The sequence below is a fragment of the Podarcis gaigeae genome, assembly GCF_964106915.1.
Source record: "Podarcis gaigeae genome assembly, chromosome: 5".
In the NCBI taxonomy this organism is placed as follows: domain Eukaryota; kingdom Metazoa; phylum Chordata; class Lepidosauria; order Squamata; family Lacertidae; genus Podarcis; species Podarcis gaigeae.
This window is the reverse complement of record NC_139681.1, coordinates 39,835,960-39,858,495: the sequence shown is the minus strand read 5'-3', so window position 1 is coordinate 39,858,495 and position 22,536 is coordinate 39,835,960. Positions and strand designations below refer to the sequence as shown.

General features: G+C 41.4%; 1 protein-coding gene across 2 annotated transcripts in view; it reads left to right on the top strand.

Moving 5' to 3' along the window:
• The window catches only part of ADGRA1 (adhesion G protein-coupled receptor A1), a 313,190-nt gene that overhangs the window by 253,345 nt on the left and 37,309 nt on the right, over nucleotides 1–22,536 (top strand). For both annotated transcript variants that reach the window (XM_083740999.1, XM_083741000.1), the window contains 3 exons: nucleotides 813–940; nucleotides 4,526–4,649; nucleotides 19,690–19,835. In XM_083740999.1, the coding sequence (XP_083597125.1) occupies nucleotides 813–940; nucleotides 4,526–4,649; nucleotides 19,690–19,835 (398 nt within the window). The remainder of the gene's footprint in view (nucleotides 1–812; nucleotides 941–4,525; nucleotides 4,650–19,689; nucleotides 19,836–22,536) is intronic.

Below are 22,536 nucleotides of genomic sequence, written 5' to 3'. Positions count from 1 at the left end.
AGAATGTCATATTTGCTTATGAAGGAAGCAGTAAATGGTGTGCAGGAATGTGGGCTTATTTTCACAAAGGTTCAAGGAGCTATGAGAGGCCAAAGTCAGTTGAAAGAGAGGACAAGGACCCCTGGTGAAATTGCAGACTCTGACTAATTGCTCTCTCATGCAGGTATAACTGATTATGTAAACAAGAACAGGGTTGTTGTCTATAGTATATAAAGCTAGCTGACTTCTTTCCATGCATACGGTACCTATAATTAGACTAAACCATGGATTTGTATATTTTTGTTTTTGAAATAGATTTTTTAAAAAGCCTATCTTTTAGGGTATCTACCCTTGCAAGGCAATTAGCAGCATCAAAAATCACAAATATATAACAAATGCCCATATGTCAGAATTCCAGGTTATTAAAATGACATTAAAAGATAGAAGCATTTGTTAAAAGGGTCTATTACAAAGCATCATTAAGTTACCCACATGGGTAGCACAATTTTTTTGGAAAGTCTTTAAGGCTCTCCTAAAGTTCAACAAAGAAGGGACCAAACAGATTCCTAGGAATAGTCTTCTGAGATGAGAGGCACCCTGAAAAGGCTCAGTTCCAAGTACTCACTGGTGAACCAGAGAGCAGAGTCTCAGGTGCCGTTGTTAAAATTCAGACATGTTCCTATAGATCAAGGTTTCTGACTGACAACAACAACCATTAATAATAATAATAATAAAACCTTTGGAAAAAGTCCAGTATAGCGCTGCACTGGGTTGCAGTCTTTTTCATGTATACTTTTAGAAGATTAATCTGTTTTGTCTTCCTTACTTGGCAGGATCTGAAGACAGTGTTGACCCTCCCCCAGTACCCTGGGGAGTTCCTGCACCCTGTGGTCTATGCATGTACTGCTGTCATGCTGTTGTGCCTGTTTGCTTCAATTATCACCTATATTGTGCATCACAGGTAAGAAGGAATATGACAGTTCATTTGAGCCAGCCTCTGTTTCCATTCCATTTTCCGCAGTAAAAAAAGTACTCAAAACTCACATTTCCCCCACCCCATCCAATTTTCAGATGTTTGGACTTCCAGCAGGAATTCTGGCATGCATGATTTGGTAAATGTTATCATCTCAGGTACCCTGCATCCCTCCCCCCACGGCAATGGGGGGAAAGCTGTGAACTGCCATCTTCTGGGGCCAAAAGCAAGCTGAGGACTTGTTTTGCCCCTACTCCAGCCACCTTTACCTGCTTAGATTCCTTGAAGCAGTATGTCCTTTCTGTAGATGCCGTCCAGCTTTCCACAGCTTGATGGGTTGCTTGCAATGAGTGAGGGGTGGGACATCCCTCTGTCATGACATTTGTAGGGGAAATCTCAGCCGCCCAGCAACAGAGCTTAGATATACTTACACTACTTTTAATTTATTTAGAATATCCAGTACTAATTTTCCAGGCTGGCAGGATAGATGGGGTTATGTATTTATTTATTTTGGATCATTTGTATCTTGCTTGTGTGATTTCAAGAAAACATGCAAAATAGAGATGGAAGAGCTTCCCCTGGTTCACGTTGCATTGGCTCAGCAATGAGCTATTTCATCCTTACTATCAGAAATAATTTTGCTTGTTTCCCAAGCGATCTGGCATTTAAGAAATCATTGCACTCCTCCCTCTGCTCCAGCCCTTCCTTGATTCCCAAAGCACTTAATTCCCCATGCCTCCCTTTCTCTTAAAAAGACTTGGTGGCTGGCATGAGCGGCAGCAGTGACACACAGGGAGAGGGGCAAGATGCTCAGGCACCAGGACAAGTGAAGGGAGATGCTGTTCTCTCATACATCACCAGGCGTTTTATCCTGGTGCACCGCTACACAGCATTCATTGGGACTTAGAGGGAGTAGGGGATAGAGAGACGAGGCAGACACCCGTCTCGCTACCTGCCACTGCTGCACCTGCCCATTGCAACTGTTAAAATTTTAAGCAGGGGAAGGGGGAGATGCAGGAAGCTGGTGGAGAGGCACCCGCCCCTGTCAAAATTTGATAAGTATCATCAGTGAATCTACTCCAAAGTGGCTAATGGCAGTGATTGGCTCATAGCACCTACCACCACTATTGCCTTTCCCCGAAGGAATTACTGCATGCACATTACAGTAGTGTTACATTTCAGTGAGATGTTCCTGTAATACGTTAACAAGCTCCAACAGAAGTGCTTTACTCTGGGCCACATGCAGAGACACAACATAGTGGTGTCACCCCAAATAAATCCTTTAGTAGCTGCTGATGAGATTGCAGCCCTAATCATTATAGGAGTGGTGCACTGTCACATATTGAAGAGCACTAAGGTCTCCTTTAGTGTCAGTTTGCATTAACAGCATTGAGCGTACAGACTTCTGTTCCATAGCATGTTTCATGGATGCACATCTTTCCACCCTTGTGCATACAGTATGCCTTGGTAAGCTTCACTGGCAATGCTTCCCCAAATGTGTCCCTCCATAGCACACAGAATGAGAAAAAGGCCATATAGCCCCCACAAGTGTGATGGGATAGCAGTGGGCTTCTGCCGACTTCTTGAAATGTACCTGTTTTCTGCTGTAACTTGTGTAGCGGCCCATGCATTCTTTAAATTTTGTTGAGTTGTCATCTTATCTGTACAAGCTGCTTGACAACATCCTGTCACACTCGAGTGCAGGGATGGGGAGTCTGTGGTCCTGTAGACGTCAATTACAACTCACAGCAGTCCCAAGCAAACTTCATCAGTGGTCAGAGATGGTGGAAGTTGTGGCTTAGCTGGATGGCCCGTTCCTACGCTAGTGGGAATCAATAAATATTATCTGCGATAGGACTATCCAGACAGGAGCAGCCTTGGTTCAGTGGTAGGGACACCAGATACCCACCTGGATGTTAGCTTGGAATGAAAGCATTTAAATTTTCCCATTGGTGTGAATAATTTAGTTTTCTTGCAATGCACACAAGGACACTTTTATGGTGAGGTCCCTTGTGTGTCTTATGTTATAGTGGTCTCCAGGGATTCTCTCAATATACAGGCTCCACACACACACACACACAGCACTCATCAGCATGATAGACATTTTGCTACTTGTGTATGGGTGTCATTTTATGTGATTGGCTATAAGTAATTGGCATAGAAATGCTGTTTTATTGTACTCTATAAACATAAATCAGCAATAACCGATGTATTGCTTGCTTGGTTTTGTCTATGCTTGATTAATTGGGTGTTTCATACTCCTCTAGCATACAGTAGTGTGCAATATGCACTGAAAATCTCAATCCATATGTCTGTTTATCAAGCTACTTCCTCCATTGTCAATGCTCTAGAATAAGGCCCAAGACTTATGCAACCTTTGGGGTATGCGAGCAGAGTAGTAGGTCTCCTTCCTGTGCGGTCAGGGCCTCTGTAGCCAATGAAGAATGAGTTGTGCTGCTTCTCCCTTAAGAACATTAGAAGAACTCTGAGAGATCAATCCAAATCATCTAGTCTAGCATCCTCTTGTCATAATGCCCAACCAGGTCCCTATGGGAAGCCCACAATCAAGAAGTAGTACACTAGCGTCATGGCTGGTTGCCCTTGGTAGCCTTATTCTTCATTAATTCATCTAACCATCTTTTAAAGCCATCAGAGTTGAATTCCCTAATTCAATCATGTGCTGCATGAAAAAGCGCTTCCTTTTGTCTGTCCTGAACCTTCCAACATTCTGCTTCATTGGGTCATCCCAGATTCTAGGGTTACGTGAGAAGGAATTGCATGCCACTGGAGTAGACATGAGTACTTGGCTTGAGAGCTCATTTGTTTCCTATAGCACACGGCTTAGTTCAGAGAATGCCGCAGAGATGCATTGCCTGTTCCAGTTCTGAAGCTGAATGGCCACAAGAGCCAGCTTTGGTAACAGATTGCTTGAGAACCCCACTGCCCAGAGCTCCTTCGAGGGAAAGTGGGACAGAAAGGCAACAGCCAAATAAATGTTGACTTTGTTGTTAATTAAGCCTAATGCAAAAGCCACAATCCTTGTTCTATAGGTAGTACATCTTTCTGAAAGCTTCTTTGCATAACAACCTCATTCAAAGTTGCTTTGGGCTCTGTTTTGTTTACACATTCAAAGGGCTAATTGAACGCTAAAATAAGAAAACAAAGAGATAGAGAGAGAGACTGCCCGCCTGCCCCTGTAGCCCCTGGTTAAACAAACAATTTCCCTTGCATCTGAGTCATTGCAGGATAACTGGATCATGGAGTTAGGTAATAGCATGGCTGCTGACATGTATTGAAAGGGCACTGGTGTTAAGAACTCAGTGAAATAACGCAGGAACCCCAAGAAAGAGGTTCAAACACTGTAATTCTGTAATGCTTCCTCTATGAAAGCAAGGCTTGTTGGTGCAAAATAACAATTCTGGCTCAACAGTTTCTGAAACAATCCCAAGCTCCTCTGGTCACCCGAAGGACTCCTGGGTTGGAATTCAGGGCTGTACATTCAATGTGTTGTTATGATTTATGTGTTGCTTATCACAACAGTTATATGACTTTGTTTTTGTTAACTTCAAACAGCACAATTCGAATCAGCAGGAAAGGCTGGCACATGCTTCTCAACTTCTGTTTCCATTCTGCTCTCACTTTTGCTGTTTTTGCTGGTGGAATAAATCGTGTAAAATACCCAATTATCTGTCAAGCGGTGAGTGCATGCATTATAATTAGCATTTATTTTATAATGGAACAAAAACTGAATTGCACATATTGATGACCTAAAGTGTTCTTCATGTGTATGGATGGATGCATTGATCTTCAACTGCTGTTTGTTTGGAAAATGTAAAGATTTTTCTTAGTACTAAAGGGCCACAGGGCAGCCAGGAGATCTTATCTGTCTTTCTAGGCATGGGGAACTGTTGAACAGCTCGTTCCTAACCATGTTTACTTGAACGTAAAGCATGCTATTTTCAGTGGGACTTACAAAAATGTTTAGGATTCTCTCTCTCAAGTTTATTAACTTCTTTCTGCATTGTTTTTATTTACAAGTGATTTTCCTCCTCCTCCCCTTTTGCTTTAGAAATATACTGAGAGTTGTTTATTATTTGTAGATCTCTTTGAGATCAAGTTTTAAGAGCAGCTTTCTTTGTTGAGTATTTCTAAGCCTTTTAAATTATGTCATCAGCACTTGAATGTGTATTATTAAGTACACTTTGGGGCATCTTGTTTTAAAAATAGACTGTGCCTTGAATTAAGTGAAAGTGCAGAAGCTGGAGTTTGCTGCTGGGTTTCAGAGTGAGTTTCATCCTGTCTCTTGTTACCTCCCCCACTCTCCAATCAATTATATAGAGCTTTAGGATAGAAAGGGTCTCCTAAGCCATCCATGGATTGTTAAAGGTCTCCTAGGTACTGACCCACAGAAAGAGACCCTAGAGTTATTGGAGACTGGTCCATTATGGAGAATTGGGAAGTATCCCACAGCGCGCCTGCCTTCTTACTTACAACCAGTCATGGGGTAGCTGTGGCTATTACAATCTCTGCCTTCACCTACTGTTAGTCTCCTTGCTTTCCACCCAATGGATACTAGCCTCTACTGCCTAGAACACTCAGTGGCTCACTCTGAGGAAGCCTTGAGCTGTACATTTTGCAGATGAGGTCACTCCTGTACCAACTTTGATATAGAGTCAGAGAGCGATGGGACTAAGGCACTCAATGGTCTGGTCATATTGTTATGAATATCTTTCAGCTTGTACGTCCTAAGAAGAGGGTCTCCTCAGTGGTGGCACTGCAATTGTTGAATGCAGTTTCACGGGACTTTGGATGAGCGCATCCCTTGCAGGCTTTAAGCAGGCCTCAAAGACCTCCCTCTTTACCGCTGCCTTTAGCAACCAACTTGACCTGATGTTATCTTGTGTGGAATTAGCCTTTATCCTCTTGGCTTTTAATGGTTTATTTGGATTTTTTGGAATTTTTTTATTTTATTTTTGTGGTTTTTATGGTTGTATTTCATTGCTTGTTCGATATGTGGCTTGCAAACCACTTGGAGAAGATTCTCCCCCCCTTAAAATAAGTATACCATTAATATTAATAAAATAGATAAATCCTAAATGCATTTACTAGGGAGTAGGCCCCAATGGAGGGTGGGGCATGCATAGGATTGCATTGCTATCAATAAAGTTCTCAGTAACCCTTTGCATAAGTCAAAACAAAAAAAAATTCCTTCCAGTAGCACCTTAAAGACCAACTAAGTCAGTTCTTGGTATGAGCTTTCGTGTGCATGCACACTTCTTCAGATACCTTTGCATAAGGTTAATATTATCAGGCCCATGTTGCAGTGGTTTTTCAGGTTGGATGCAAGAGTGTGTAACTTGTAAAGCTACCTAGTGGCTTCCTGGCAGAGATGAAAGTTAACATCGGAGGCTTCCTGTATTGCAGCTCAGTCTCTTAAATTGCAACCCGAAGCCCTAGGAGAACGTTAAAATCCCAAGAGCAAGGCTGTGTACACATTATACATTTAAAGCACACACACAGAAATGGTTTACCCCTCGCAAAGCTATAATTCCCAGCACTTAACAAACTGTAGTCTCTATGATCGGTGTGTGTGTGCTTTAAATGTATGTGGTGTGTACCCGACCTAAATAACACTGAATTCAGTGTTCCCTACTCACTGGTTCATTTTGCTCCTGCCAGGCAAGAGTGTGGTGGTAAAGAAATGTACTATGCAAAAATTGCAAGTGCTTTGTGGCTATCTGTGGGAGGACTATGGCTGTGGAAGAAGCAGGAAGCAATTAGAAAAGAAAGCTGGGACACATATTGCGTCATGAACCCTGAGGGAGCATCTCTCCAACAGCTGTGGAAAAGGCAAAGCCCTGGCTAGGGATCCCTAGGAAGAGATTGCTTAGTAATGTACTAGATATGGTCTGGGGACATTTGAAGTACATTGTACAATTCTGACTGCCCAGCTTCAGGTGCAGATCAGGGGTCTGAAGCATCTCCCTGTGAGGAAAGACTAAAGCTTTGGTGGGGATTTAAGGGGTGGGTGTGCGTGTATATACACCCACCCACCCACACCAAGGGAACAGGACACAATAACTGATTTATAAAGTCATGCATGACACAGCAAAAGAAGATAGAGGCAAGTTTTTATCCCTCTCTCGGTGAAAATGAAAAGTAGATTCAGTACAGGCAAAAGAAGCTAACAGAGTAATGCAGACTCCTTCTGCAACTGAGCCTCAGGTGATGCCGTTGGGCCAGGTCACTGTGGCAGCTCCAGGCTGGTGCAGCAATTGGTACCTTGTGTGGTGGAGCCAGTAAGGACTGGTGTGGGCAGGGGTGGGGAAGTTAGGAGTGCTTTGTAGTTTGTTCAGCTGGTGTATAATGAAATGGATGGAATGCACTGCCGCAAGAGGTGGTGGACAGTAGCTTAGATGGCTTTAAAGGGGATTACAAACTCATAAAAGTTTGGTCTTGTCAACAGCTAATGGCCATTATGGTTCTGTGTCCCCCTCCAAATACCACTTGCTGAGAGAGTGTCATTGCCACCACACCCTGACTGTGGGATTTTTGGAAGCATCTGGCTGTCAACCATGAGAAACAGGATTGTGAACTAAATGGACCTCTGGTCTGATCCAGCAGGGCTGTTTACATTGAAAATAATGTGGTTGAAGATATGGGCAGGGCTGTGTGAGGTTTTTTTTATTTGTAACTTGGACGTCTATATACTATAGTTTAAGTTTTGGATGACAGCCTCACTAAGATGATCAGAGGTGTGATAAGGGACTTTCTGAGGTGTTTGGAAAGGTACATATCACTCAGTCTTGCCTTGTGCATATCAGATGCTGGCGACAGAGATGGGTCTCGAATTGGGCCTGAACGTCATTCTTTATCAACCAAGGCATGTCTAGGGTGGTTGCCATGACCACTTAGTAATGTGATTGTTTATCTGGAATCTTCTCCAGCAAACATTTCTTGTTTTGCTGCAGAATGTCCTTCAGTAGAAATATTTAATAATGCCATATCCCAGTACTATATAATGGTTTCAGGTTGCCCCCTCTTAATTTCTGAAATGTGTGTCCTTTTGTCAAATAGGCAGTTGTCTTCAGATCTAGCCCACTGATAGTGAGAGTGTGAATGAGCTCTCATTTATCTAGGATACAAGTCTATATAACTATAATGCTAACACACAATGTTATGTGTACATTGATTCTGAAGACAACTTTTTTAAGCTTAAAAGGGAACGCAGGCTTTGGACTGATACAGATTTCCCACCCCAATTAAAATGTTACTATAGAATATATGGTGTGTTATATAAATGTGTTTTTCAGTACATATATGTGCTGAGATATATCTGTGTGCAGTAGGGAAGTGAAGAAAGTGGTTGCTGGCACCCGCCTGTCTCGGGAGACAATGGAGCAGTGGTAAAGTCAAACCATTGGAGAGTTTCAGTGCCTGCTGTGGCTGTAGAAACCAAGAAGGGAGAGACATCTTTTACTGCAGGTGAAACAGATGAAGGTTTCTAGTTTTGCTGCTGCAAATGCACCATGGCATTTATTCTTTCTGCACTCCTCCCAGCAGCCATTCCACCCCTGGTTACTGCTGTTACTATATGACCTGCCTGTCTGTCTCCAGGCACTGCAGTTGTCTGCAAGGGATTCCCATACATTGGGCTTAACGTTGCCAACATTCATGTCACGTTTGCAGACATCTTTGTAATGCAGAGTTGGTCTGTCAACAGGCCTGGTGCTTGATGGCAGCTCCCAATACCTTGTCCTTGGGGATCTTGCCATCTTCCATTCTGTGGACATGACTGGGTCAGCGTGGGTGTCGTTAAGACAGAAGTGTTAGCATGCTGGGAATGTGGGCTTGCAAGAGCACATCTTTGTTTGAGACTCTGTCCTGCCATGTGATGCCCCAAATCATCCTGATTATACATTTGGAAGGCATTGAGGCGTTGCTCCTGGCAGATGTAAATTGTCCAAGACTCACTTCCATAAAGCAGCATACTCAACACACAAGCCTGATGGACCTTCATCTTGATATTGGTCATTAGCATCCCATTCTCCCGAACCCTTTTGGAAAAGTGAGCCATTGCCATAGCTGCCTTGCCAAGATGCTTGTCCAACTCAGTGTTGATGGAAAGGTTGCTGGTTATGATGGAGCCCAGGTAGTCAAAATGCTCTACCATCTCAAGCATGTGGTCACCAATGCTGATGTGTGGATTGCTGGTGACGTGCTGAACCAGGATGTTGGGCTTCATCAGGCTGCACTTCTTGCAGTCTTGGACAAGACGGTTGATGAGTCTCTGTAGAGCTTCCTCAGAGTGTGCTGTCAAGGGCTGCATCATCTGTAGACAACATATCTTGGATAAGAACCTGCCACACCTTTGTCTTGGTGTAGAGATGTGTCAGGTTGAACAGACACCCCCCCCCCCCGGTCACACCTTGAATGGAAATACACACTGGCTTCCATTGAGCTGAAGGCGTAGGAGACCAACAGGGAGAAGAAGAGTTGGAGCAAGAACACAGCCCTGTTTCACGCTGCTCTTTATAGGGGAAGCTTCTGAGGATGAATCATCATACTGGACAGTGCCATGCATGTTCTCATGGATGGACACAATCATTTTGTGGAGCTTAAATGGGCATCCTTTCTTGTTGAGCAGTATAAGGAGTCATTTTCTGATGACAGGGTCAAAGGCCTTCATCAGGTCTATGAAGGCAATGTACAAGGGGTGTCTCTGCTGCAGCTGGTGCAGTGAGACTGTTGACCTCCAAGCTCTGAGCTCTGAAGCCATGTTGTGACTCAGCATAGACCCTGTCAATGAGTAATCTGTTGAGAACTACATGGTCAAAGGCTTTCCTCACAGTACTCAGCAGGGAGATTCCACAGCAGTTGTTACAATCATGATGGTCACCTTTGATGTGGTTCACGAGCAGATGTATTGCTGTGGTTCAGCTGTATAAGATTAGTTTTTTTATGTGCTGATGTAATGTTTAAGTGGTTTTATTCAGTGTATTGTTTTAAGTGTTGTATACCGCCCTGGGATAATGACTGATAAAAGACAACTAATAAATTGAACAAATAAATAATAGGGGTTGTAGCCAATGCTAGCCTTACTCAGAATAGACCCATTGAAATAAAATAGCATGACTGCCTTAAGTTCATTTATTTTACTGGGTCTACTTTGAGTAGAATTTGGTTTAATACAACCCAAGATAAATAATCTGGTACATTAGCCTATGATGAGCCATAGTCAACACAGGTTACTTTCATTTCTCTTCCCACTTATAAACATGCAAATTAGTGTTCTACAGTTCCCTTAACCATTGGCATTTGCTTGCTGTGACCTTAAACTGAGACATATATGGCAAGTCTCCTGTCATTGTAAGATAGTGTGCTAAAATATCACAGGCTTATCTACTAATGTAGAAAATGCAAAGCCTTGATATTGGAGAAACGTTGAATGTTATTATCTGACATATTTCTTTTCACTATTCAGAGATATATATCTATTAATACATACACTGGTGTCTGTTAATTAGGGGCAAATCTAATCGCCGTTCTCTTTATCTGTGGTTTTGCAAGGAGGGATAGCAGGGTAGTTTTTAGGCAGCTACAACTAGGCAGTTACAAGGACACAAAAGCCTTTCAAATCAGAGTCTGGTGGTTTACCTTACAGATTGCAAGTAACTGCATTAATATGCTAATGAAAAATTGATTCCCCCCAAAAAAAAATTTGGGGGGGGATTGTCAAGGAACCAGATTCAAAAAGAATCATGGCCAGGTTTTGCTCCTTGGCAAACATATGGTTCTGTGGCAGTCACTTTTCCTTTCCTTTCCTTTCCTTTTTTCAAAGGCCTATGCTGACTTTAAATGGCTCTGCCACAGGCTAAGCTGCTTATGTGACTGCTCTGACTGTTCATGCTGAACTGAGCACAGATGAGATTTTTGCACCCAGTCACAACAGACACAGATTTTCAGGCAGTTGCAACTAGATGCCAAAATCTGATCCTTGAGTTTTGAATGTGCAGTCACATGACTAACATAGCTTCATATACCCACTTAAAAAAAAATAGCAAGAAGAACACATGGCACAATATTATTATTATTATTTTAAGCTGGCAAAATAGCAGGGCAGAGTTTTACAACAGAGGCTATATTTGGTGGCGTTCATCATTTTTGTCTTGTATTCAATTTAAAAAGGCAAGATAAATACTCCTTCTCAAGTAGTACTTTGGGAAGCTCTCTTCATATCCTGGACATATACCCTGGGCATATACTCTTCATATTCTGGGTATAGAAAAATAAGTTTTTAAGAAACTTTAAGAAAGTGATACAGGCATGGACAGAGAGAGTGTGCCACGGAACAGTAGAAACGGTATGGGCACTGGCCAATAGCTGCCTGCGACATTCATGCCGCCATACTGCACCTGCAACTGGAATGGAAGTGCTTGCTGTAGATGAAACTTCATCTACCCTGCAATAGCAACTTAGTATTGAGAAAATAAAAAATCCCAGGAAGTACAGCAATAGCTGGGGGAAAGATGAAAGGTCCTTGTGAAATGTATGTGTTGATCTGCAGAAGAGAATGTGGATACTTCACTACCATTGTGTTCACACAGATTTTTCATAGCCAAAGAAAACCCTGAAATATAAATGCAGAGAGGGAAAGGGAAAGAGAGAAGGAGGAAAAAAAATGACTAAGGAAAAGAAGTACAACTTAAGGTTCCCCAAGGGAGCATTATATGCCAGCATGTTATGTAGGTTTACACAAGTTTTTATTTGGGTAATCAATAATGAAACCAGTCATTACCATAGCAACTGCCACATCACATAGTCCTTAAGCTGTCTCTGAAGATGGCGAACAGATTTTAAAGGCATGCACAAATAATGCTGCTTCTCATAACTTTCTTTTAAAACACATGGTGTTAGAAGCAATGGGAGATTTGCTGTTTACTAGGGTATGTATTGTGCTCACTTATCACATGTTGGTACGTGTGCTATGTTCAGATTTCAGACACTTCAGCACTCCAGGCCCACACAGATCTGCCTGCCATGACCTATTAAAAGAGAACTTACTTTTTCTCTCACACACATTATTCATACAACAGCTCAACCCACTGAGACTTCCTGCAAGTATCACATCAGTGTTAAAGCAGCCATGCACTTTAAACCTGGATTATAAATCTCTCCCCCCCCCCCCCCGTTCGTAAAGTTCAGATAGCTATTCTTACTTGAACCCATTCAGTACAGTGGTACCTTGGTTTACAAACTTAATCCTTTCCTGAAGTCCGTTCTTAAACCAAATCTGTTCTTAAACTGAGGCGTACTTTCCCTAATGGGGCCTCCCGCCACCGGTGTCCTTCCACTGTTTGGCTTCCGTTCATAGACCGAGGTGACACTACTTCCGGGTTTTGCGGAGTTCGTAAACCAAATAGTTCGTTAACAGGGCTGTTCGTAAACTGAGGTACCACTGGACTCAAGGAAAGGCAACCTACACGTGCTCAGAAACATTGACGCCTCTGCTGGCCTTGACACAAGGTGAAAAGATAAATTCCCAGGCAGGAATCCTTCTGTGCTGCAACTCCACCACCACCAGCAGGAGGGCAGCAGTAGCAGGACCAGCTGCAAAGCAGGCAAAACGTTTGCTATCATCTTCCTGCTTTGCCTTGTTACTGCTCAGTCCTGAAGGGAGAAGAGAGATGCCTGAACATCCCTGGAGACGGATGCAAAACCCACCCAGCATGGATTTGAAACAGCTGGCTTTAGAGCAGACTTTTGGCTGTGATGGGGAGGCTAAAGGGGGAAAACAATTGTTTATCTGCTAATTAGTGTGTGCATGCATTCTTTTTTTATTAATTATAGTTAATGATATAGGGCAGGTGTGTTGTTTGTTTTTCCATAAGTGTTATGTTAGATTGGTGTATTATCAGATACATTCTTTCCCCCCTCTTCTCTTCTCTTCCCTTCACTTTAGTGTGAGAAGTTACTAGTAAGTTAATAAATAAGTAAATAAAAGATGTTCTCTGGAATCGCAAATAGATTTGGAGGTATAAAATCTGACCGAACTGAAATAAGTCCTGTATTCCTCAGCTACTCATAGGTATGCCTGTCCATCTTAACCCTTTATGTTTTCTGGAGCTGGTGCTATTACTGGATTGAAAACTACAGTTTCCATTCAGGGTTAAGTCCTTTTGGACTTACAATGGCTACTGAATTTGGAAGCGCCAGTCTCCTTTCAGGACTGAGCACTTTTATCCACACTTAACTTCCCTCCACTCTTTCCAGGCAGAGTCCACGCTTTAAGGCTTCATGTCTGTGTTAATCCATGGAAAACCTCAATTGACATTTGCTCCGACTGAGCACTAAAGAGCAGATTTTGGACATGCCTGGACACGGGGTTTTTAAGCATGGACCTATGCCTGGAAAGAGTGGGGGGAAAGCTAAGTGTGGATAAGCCCTGAATCCTGGATCAAATTAAGTCCTATGCTCCCATCATCACTCTTCAAAAGCAAACTGTTAAGGAGGAAAGCAGACTAGATCCTTGTCATCACATGCAGGTTTCCTACATGCAAGGAGCTTATTTTTCATGGAGGACCATGTTGTGGAATCCCTTCACCTATAGCCCAAAGCGGTATGCTATTGGAAAAGCTCTACCACTTGATTACTCATATTACATCCACTAGCTTTCTGTGATGATTTATTAAGCAACAAGACTTCACATAGGGAAATATATTGGGAAGGGCTGGAGCACAGTGGTACAGCCACTGCTTTGCATTCAGACGTTCCCAGGTCTGATCCCAAGTATCTCCAGGCATGGCTAGGAAAGACTTCTTTCTGAAACTCCAGAAAGCAGCTGCCAGTCACTGAAGACAATACCAAGCTAGACGGGTGAATGGTCTGAGGCAGCACATGCCATAGGGCTTGTCTGCCTGACGCTTTTATCTCTGCTGGATCGCGGTTTTAATTTGCAATGGTTTGCTCTGCACTGGGGCTTAACCATCTTCTGTTTTTCAAATCGCTCCCAAACAGACCAGAACTGTAGCAATGAATCACCTCATTCTGAACAGGCCACTGGCAGATTTTTTTATTTGATTTTTTTGTTCTTGCAGTAGTTTATCTGCCACCCTTGTGGAAAATTCTTCTCTACAGATTGTTTCGTACGATTAAAGTCCCATGAGAATTGTGCAATTGCATAAAACTAACAGCAGAACTGTGCACTAATGCAGAACAAGCAAAATATCTGACCACCACTTCATATTGCAGCAAGTGAAAAACTAAAGTACCTGGCGGTACACAGTTTCCTTACATGCCATACAGATTGGGAAAAGGCAACAGCGGGAGAGGCAGGAAGAAGCACAAAGGCAAACTTAGCATATACACTCACTATCCATGATAGCTGAATAGTGAGGTTGACTCAAGCATCAAGCTCCATATCTATAAGCTTTGGCTTGTTTTTGCAAGTAGTACAGTACAGACACTGTAGGCAATCTGCTGGTTAAACTAATTTCTACCCAACTCTGACAGCTAGACACACTGTCTACCCCATAGGCTTTTTTTTCTTATTTCAAAAGAGCTTGATGTGTTGCAGTGCTAGACATCAGCAAATAGCTTGTCCTTAAAAAGAAGAAGTTAAAATTGATACTATATTGGCCTTTGGAGACGTGTGATTAAAGTCATATTTTATGGGTTAGGTTTCAGTAATGCTGTTTCAATGGTATGTATTGTAAGTTTCAAATTGAATTTGGATCATATCTGTGAGCAGTCTTGAGGTATCCTTGGAGATGAGAGGTTGGGTAGGAGAAACTTGTTCATTTGTTTGTTAAACATGAAAGCAGACAATAGCCATATGTTTGCATGCTTTAATAGGTAGAATGAACATAGGAGCATTGCTGGATCTGTCCACCTATCTTGTCTAGAGTTCTGCTTTCCACAGAAGCTATATACTTTTTGGAAGCCATAAGGCAGAAAAGCAATAATAACTCTTCCTCGTTGTTTGTCCCCCGCAATCTGTCTCTGAACCTGGAAGCCCTGTTTAGCTATCATGGCAATTTAATCTCTGTGTTTATTCTATTTCTTTTTTTAAAAGCTTTCTAAGCTAGTGGCCATCACCAGTAATTCTAAATGTCTAGTCTTCCTTGTAGGCATTCAAAATTAAGGGGATTTTCCTGAAGACCGTATTCTTAATTGGAGACCTATTCAATATAGGCAGTAACAAACATTTGTTTTGTTATGGTACTTTTATAGGATCCATGAATGGTCTTATGGAGGGTTGGGGGGCCTCTGGGCCTCCAGAACTTTCACCAGACCCAGTCAGCATCACCAAATCATCAGGGATGATGGGAGATGTGGAGGGGCAGGTTCTTCCTACCCTTATTCCAATGGACACCCTATGGCAGGGAATGAAGTATTTGTCCTAACCAATGTCAGCTTCCCTCTTTCAAAAGAGCATCACTGACTAGACCCATCATAGAGCTTTCACTGCCATTGTGATTCTCTTCTTGCTGCAAGCTGTACATCAAATAACTCTAGGCAGCATTAGCCGCAAGTTAGGAACATATACCAGCTGACAGTACAGTATTATTCTCTTTCATTTGTTTCTGTTTCTTTCACCACCATGGAAATTCCCTGTGTTTTGCCATGGGGAGGGAACGGGGCTACTATGAATACGCTGACCCAGTGTATGAACTTTGTGCTGATCTCTAACAAAATATCTGCCTCGCATCCCTTCCCTCCCAAAAGGAGAAAACTTAACAGAATGCTAACAAGTCCATATTATAGATTTGTGTTCTCGAGCTCTTCCTCAATACTTTTCAAAGTTACATGTGTTTTTTAACCATATCACTCTAAAAATCAGAATTTAGGACATAAAGGTAGGCCAGCTAGGTTGTGCGCATTAATCCTCCAGCTGCTTCCTGAAAGTGACTGTTACAACTAGGCTTGTTCCTAGTTTTAGCTGCCTCCTGGACAGCTCCCCTGCTGCTCAGCTGCTCTCTTTTTGTCTTTGTTACTTGTTGGAAGCTTTCTCTTCTGATCAGTGCTCTGCCTGCCATTTCTTCATAAAACCTTACTGGCTTATCTCGTGCTTTCCCCTCCTTCACCAGACTCTGAACAAGTGGGAGTCAGAGATGGTAGGATTTAAAACAAGGCAATTTAATTCACCGAGGAAATGTGCCAGTTTAAATCAGTGGCTCAAATCAAGTTTCTGGCTTTATAATTCATACATTTGCAATTAAAGTGTATCCATTTGCCAGCTACATAGACCCTTTTTACTACCCAGCAGCATTTTCCAAAATATCTGATCGTGCTGCTTACATTGCCTTTTGTACAATATAATTTATATCTGCTTACAGGAGCAATTGTCAAGTTAAGAACACCCCCCCCGAATTCACATCTGTTTAAATTGGGGGGGGGGGAGGATTCATCAGGTGAAGACATTCCTCCCCCCCAAAATGTTTTTCTGGTGGATTTTAGCTGTTTTATTATTTTTAACACTGGCAGCTTTTAGGGTTCTGCACTTCCTCCTACTGACAATGTTTAATGCTGTTTGCTATTTTGGATGGGGAAGCTTTTTTAATCTATAAGCTTGTCTAATAGATGGATTGGTTACTGATGTGCTACCTCCATTGTTAGACTAATAGAACTGTATACTTGGAAGGGACTCCAGGGGACATCTAGTCCAACTCCCTGCAATGCCAGAATCACAGCTAAAGACTCCCTGAGAGGTGGCCATCCAACCTCTGTTTGAAAACCTCCATGAAGGAGATTCCACCACCTTCTAATGGAGTCCATTCCCCTGTCAAACAGCTCTACCAAAAAGTTCTTCCTGATGTTTAGTGGGAATCTCCTCTCTTGTAATTTGAATCCATTAGTTTGGGGCCTACCCTCTGGAGCAGCAGAAAACAAGCAAAATCTCTTGGTAGATGGCTGCGTTGACCCTGGACTTAATGAAGCACAGTGGACCAACACCAGCTGATGACATGGCTCCCCAAATCAGCACAGACTGTGGAAACTTCACATTGGACTTCAAACATCTGGCATTGTGTGCCTCCCCATTCTTCCTCCAGACTCTGGGTCCTTTGTTTCCAAGTGAGATGCAAAAGCTGCTCTCATCAGAAAAGAGATTTTGGGACGCAGCCATCTACCGAGAGATTTTGGAGCACTTCATGCTTCCTTCCGCAGACGAGCTTTATGGGGATGCTGATTTCATTTTCCAGCAGGACTTTGTCACCTGCCCACAGTGCCAAAAGTACCAAAAATTGGTTCAATGCCCTTGGGATTACTGTGCTTGATTAGCCAGCAAACTTGCCTGACCTGAACCCCATAGAGAATCTATGGGGCATTGCCAAGAGAAAGATGAGAGACATGAGACCGAGCAATGTAGAAAAGCTGAAGGCTGCTATTGAAACTTCCTGGTCTTCCATAACACCTCAGCAGTGCCACAAGCTGATAGCATCCATGCCACGCCACATTGAGGTAGTAACTGATGCAAAAGGGGCCCAAACCAAGTACTGAGTACATGTGCATGCTTCTCAGAGGTCCAATATTGCTCTATTTGCAGTCCTTGTTTTACTGATTTCATTTAATATTCTAATTTTCTGAGATTGTTAATTTGGGGTTTTCATCAGCTGTACACCATAAACATCACAATTGTAACAAATAAAGGCTTGACATATCTCGCTTTGCATGTCATGAGTCTATCTCATATATTAGTTTCACCTTTTAAGTTGAATTACTGAAATAAATGAACTTTTCCACAATATTCTGACTTTTTGAGTTTCACCTGTACTTGCTACAGAAATTTACCACAATTATTATTAATTAATTAATCCACCGAAATTTTTCCCATCTCACCCTTATTTTCACAGCAGTGGTCCTGCTCCTGTGATTGCTTTGCCTGGCAGTTGCTACCAACCACTATTTTTATAAACTATTTTTTTTAACCCAAATGGTAACTTGCCATGATATTACATGATGATGTAGCATCATGGTAAATGGGCCCTCTGGGTGAAAAAAAAAAGGAAGAAATGTGGTTTTCAGTGGCTGGCAAGTTTCTTCTGGCTCTACCACACATGTCTAAAAATCCCCAAAGTGACTCTGCAGAAGTGGTAGCAAAATTTGAGAGGGAACCATTTTGGACCAGCCTTATTTTTGTGCCAGTTTCACATTCAAAAGTCATGTCCCCCTGCCTCCTGTTCATTCTTTTACATAGAAAACCAGACTTTAACTCAGTGTGTTTGATAGAGTCATGAGTGTTGTAGACTCTTGTGTGTTACTCTTTCATTCAGATATGTTAACTCAGAATATTTTGGTGAGATTGCAAAGTTAAAGGGCTTAATTAGAGTACAATCATTACTGGCATATATTAAGGATTGGAAATTTCCTGTGGACTTTCTGCGTGAAAGAGAAAATGAACTTGTAATATCTGGATTTGAAGACTGAAAAAATACTGGTTTATAGAAGGTAGAATGGTTGGATCTTAAGGTGTGACTACTATATTTAGCTGTGTGACAGAGAGCTGGAAGTCCTTTTATTCTGTTTTATCTTTCTCTAATCTTTTTTCACTCTTTCTCTTCTCTCACTTTCTGTTGTCTTTTCTCCTTTCTGCCTTTTTTTACACTAGTATATTATAAAAAGATACTTTGCAAGGGGAATGTATTTTTGTATATCTCTGAATAAGTATCAATAAATAAAGAAATTTTAAAAAATATTATTTTAAAGGCATTTTATGGGGCTGAAATATTCCAAAATATGATTTAAATAACAACATCTAGTTTTTAAGGACTAAAAATATATATCATTGATTTTTTTCCCACCCTGGTGGAAGTGGAGAAGAGTCAATGAACTCTTGGGCAACAAAGGCCATGTACCAGACCAACAGTTCTGGTTGGTAATTTGTTGCTGTGTAGGCCTGGGAAAGATTGAGGATGTGCCACTCCAATCTTTCCAGCAGGCTAAATTGAATGTTAATAGTATAAAACTACAGAAGGAGCTTGCTTTTTCATTGACCCTATACATTTAATTTGCATTACATGCAGCATAATTAGCAAAACAGTAGCAGGTCCATTATCCGCTTGCCAGCAAAGCTTAGCGAATCAATTCAAGTTTAATTCAAGAGGCTTAAATTCAAACATGAACTGTGCCCGTGAAGGGAGTAGTTTTCACAGTCATGTTTCTGAGTGGTTGTAAAATCTATTATCCTCCACAAAAGGGGATAGCCCTCTCGTGGGTATATCCACAGGGTCCTAGGGGAGCGTTATCTCCTGTGTCCACCCAACCTTTCATTTTCTCTGTGATAGAACACAGCAAGAAAAGGGCCTGTGCGGGTTGCATATGCAGAAAGAGATGTCATTTACAAGAAGAGTATTACGTTCCATCAGCATGGGTTGCATGTGACCTCTGAAACTTTATCTGACTGTTCAGCTGGGAAACCTCCAATAAATTAATAATTATATAATTTTTAAAAAGTGTCCCAAGCTGAGCTTGTACTTGCCCTTCTGCATAAGAAAACGCCTAATGAAACTTTGCTCATTTTGTGTGTTCTGTTTGATAAAAAACCTTACTTATTTTCTCAGGTATGGGCAATTATGAATCAGGGAAAAGCAAATAAGTTATTAAAGCTACCACAAAATCATTTCACTTTGCAAATGTTCCAGTATGCTTGTATATATATGTGTGTGTGTGCAACAGAATGATGTCTTATTTTTGTATCCATTTGTTGATTCTTCTTAATTGACACTGTTTCATTGTAGGTTGGCATAGTATTGCATTATTCTACACTCTCTACAATGCTGTGGATTGGAGTGACTGCAAGGAATATTTATAAGCAAGTCACGAAAAAGCCTCAGACCGCCCAAAACAGTGACCAGCCTTCTTATCCAAAGCAGCCATTGCTCAGGTATGGATCATTATAAGTGCTGTAAGATTCACTCCACAGCTTTAAGCTTTGAATCCTTCAGGTCAAACCTAAACATGCAATGTAAACATTCCTGTATCTCTGGAAATTGTGGAAATATTTCCAAACCTTGATATGTTGTTATTTTTTCAAAACTTGCACCAAATATGTAGAATATATCCTCTTTCTGTGTAGTCCATCGGGTCATGAGATGACTTCAGGCATGCATCTGTCATACCTACAGCCACATTATTCTCACGGCATAAAAGCAATGTGTCCTATATCATATTGTTTGAAATAAGTAGAAATGTGCAGTTCAGGCATATATCTGTGTGGAGGAGCAAGGCACACACACACACACACCTCGTAGACTTTGGTGCAGTAACAGAAACTTCTTGCCATCTGGGAGACAAAATGTAATTGGTGGCTTGTCCACACTTACCTTTTGTCCCACCCTTCACAGTCACAAGCCTGCATTTTAAAGCTCCGTGTCCAAGCAATACCCATTTTTGCTCCAAATCTTTCCCTGCAAAACCTCACTCTTTAAAGTTGAATTGGAGCAAATGGCTATTTGGGGTTTTGCATGGATTGCTGTTTGCTCCAATTCAGCTGTAAAGAGCTGTAAAGAGATTGAGCTGGAGAAAGCTCCAGAGCATCAAGACACTCAGACATGGAGCCTGAAAATACAGACTATGCTTCGAATGTGCAGAGGAAACGTAAGTGTGGATAAGCCCCAAGTAACCACTTGTTTCGGTGGTAGCAGTTAGTAAGGAAGTCTATGTCTAGCTTGAACATCAGGCCTTGTGCTCACCTGTTTCATCTTTATACCACCCATTCCCTTCTCCCTTTTCAATGCATTGCTGCCATTATTATTGTCATCGTCATCCTGCCTTTACTCCCAAAGGAACCCACAGAATCTTCGGTTAGCAATAGTTCCCACTTATGTCCAAACTGGAAAACTCTGGTTCAGAACAAGGCAAGATCTAAGCCATTTTTTGAATTGGTTTAAAATCCAGCTTGTTCCAAGTCCGCAACCATAGTTTCCTGGTCCAGACATAACTGGAAACAAAGCTTGATTGAAGATTTCTTGAATCAACTGCAGCATGCTGAGAAGATAGGTGGGAAGAAGTGGTACAACTTGAGATTTTCATTTGCTTATAGAGTACTTTCTTTGGCTAGTTAAGAGCTCCATTGAATGGCTATTGGAACAAGTTAATGCCAACAGGTCTATTTCAAGGTAATGGACTTGATTTTTGCAGCTATTGTATCAGGATTTTGGGAGAGCTTTCAGCATAACCAGAATTTGGACAGAGAGCCCAGTGCTGTCTGCACCATTTGGCAATTTCCCAATAACTATAAACATAGGCAGATTCAATACAGCATGCCCACCTCCAAAAAAATTATCCCAACTGACATTCTACCTTGAGGATGTGCAATCTGCTCTATGACCATATAATATTTATATAAAAATTCTCTATTCAGAGATGCACATGGAACAATCTGTATTTAGTCACATCATTGGTTATCTGCTGCTTAAAATACTTTCTTAGTTCATTAGAAGGCCTTTAAAATCAGTCTAATGGAAGAAGAAAAAAGTAACGTTCAGTAGAAGCCCTGAGTGCTCCATCTGAAATGAGAAGCAATGTTTTTCCTGAGAACCAGAGTTACTCAATTTGCGATTCATTATAATGTTCCCCACTCAGTAGTTCATGGTAAAATGAATAATTGCCAGTTTCACATGCCACTGTAAGGTTATTAAAGTAGCAGATTATTTCAGGTTGCAAAGACCCAGCAAACTGTGTTCACCAAATTCAGTTCCTGTTAGAGTTGAAAATATAGTTTTATGGAAAAGATAGCTCCAATTAGATTTCTTTGTAACTATCGTTTTGTGAGTTTGGGCCACAACAATAAATCAGCATTGTAACAATGCAGCACTATTTTTGCAGTACCACAACTTGAAAGTAATGGTTTAATACCTGTCTAAAATTATTCTGGGATTTTTTCTAACTATGGACATAATTAGCATCAGAGGCACAACCCCAGAAGTATCTAATATAATTCAATAATGCTAACTATTACTGCTAACTAAGCCAAACAATACCAAATAATCTTTTTCATTTCACACAGAAAATGGGCATATAATGTGGAAAATTTAAATATCCTTAAAGCACTAGAATGTCTTACATTTCTAATTAGTCCTTTCCCTCCCAACCTTTTTGAAGGATGATGTTGGTTTTTCTAGTTTTTTGACTCTGTCAAAGACCAAAGTATTCAGCATTACAATACATATTATTCCAATTAAATCTACTGAAGATGGTTAGTTTTTAGTTTTTTTTATATTTTATTTTATATTTTAGTATTTTATTTTAAATACCTCTAATTATGGTTGCTTCATGCAGTTAAAATTTGGGGCTCAGCTATTGCTTATTAGTGTACACCAAAATAATAATAATGAAGTGAGTACTTCCTATAGGTTCTCAATCCTTTCTGCCCTCCATGAATCTCTGTGTCCCTGTCTCTATATCATCACATTTACATAAATGACTTGGTGGACATATCTGCCTGTGTTGGACTAAAGCAGTTGGTTGGTTAAAAATACCTGTTTTGATTCAGTACCGCCCCCCATCATTCAACTAGGACACCAAGATCCAGCTCTGAAGGCCTTCTGGCAGTTCCCACATTTTGAGAAGTGTTGTTGCAGGGA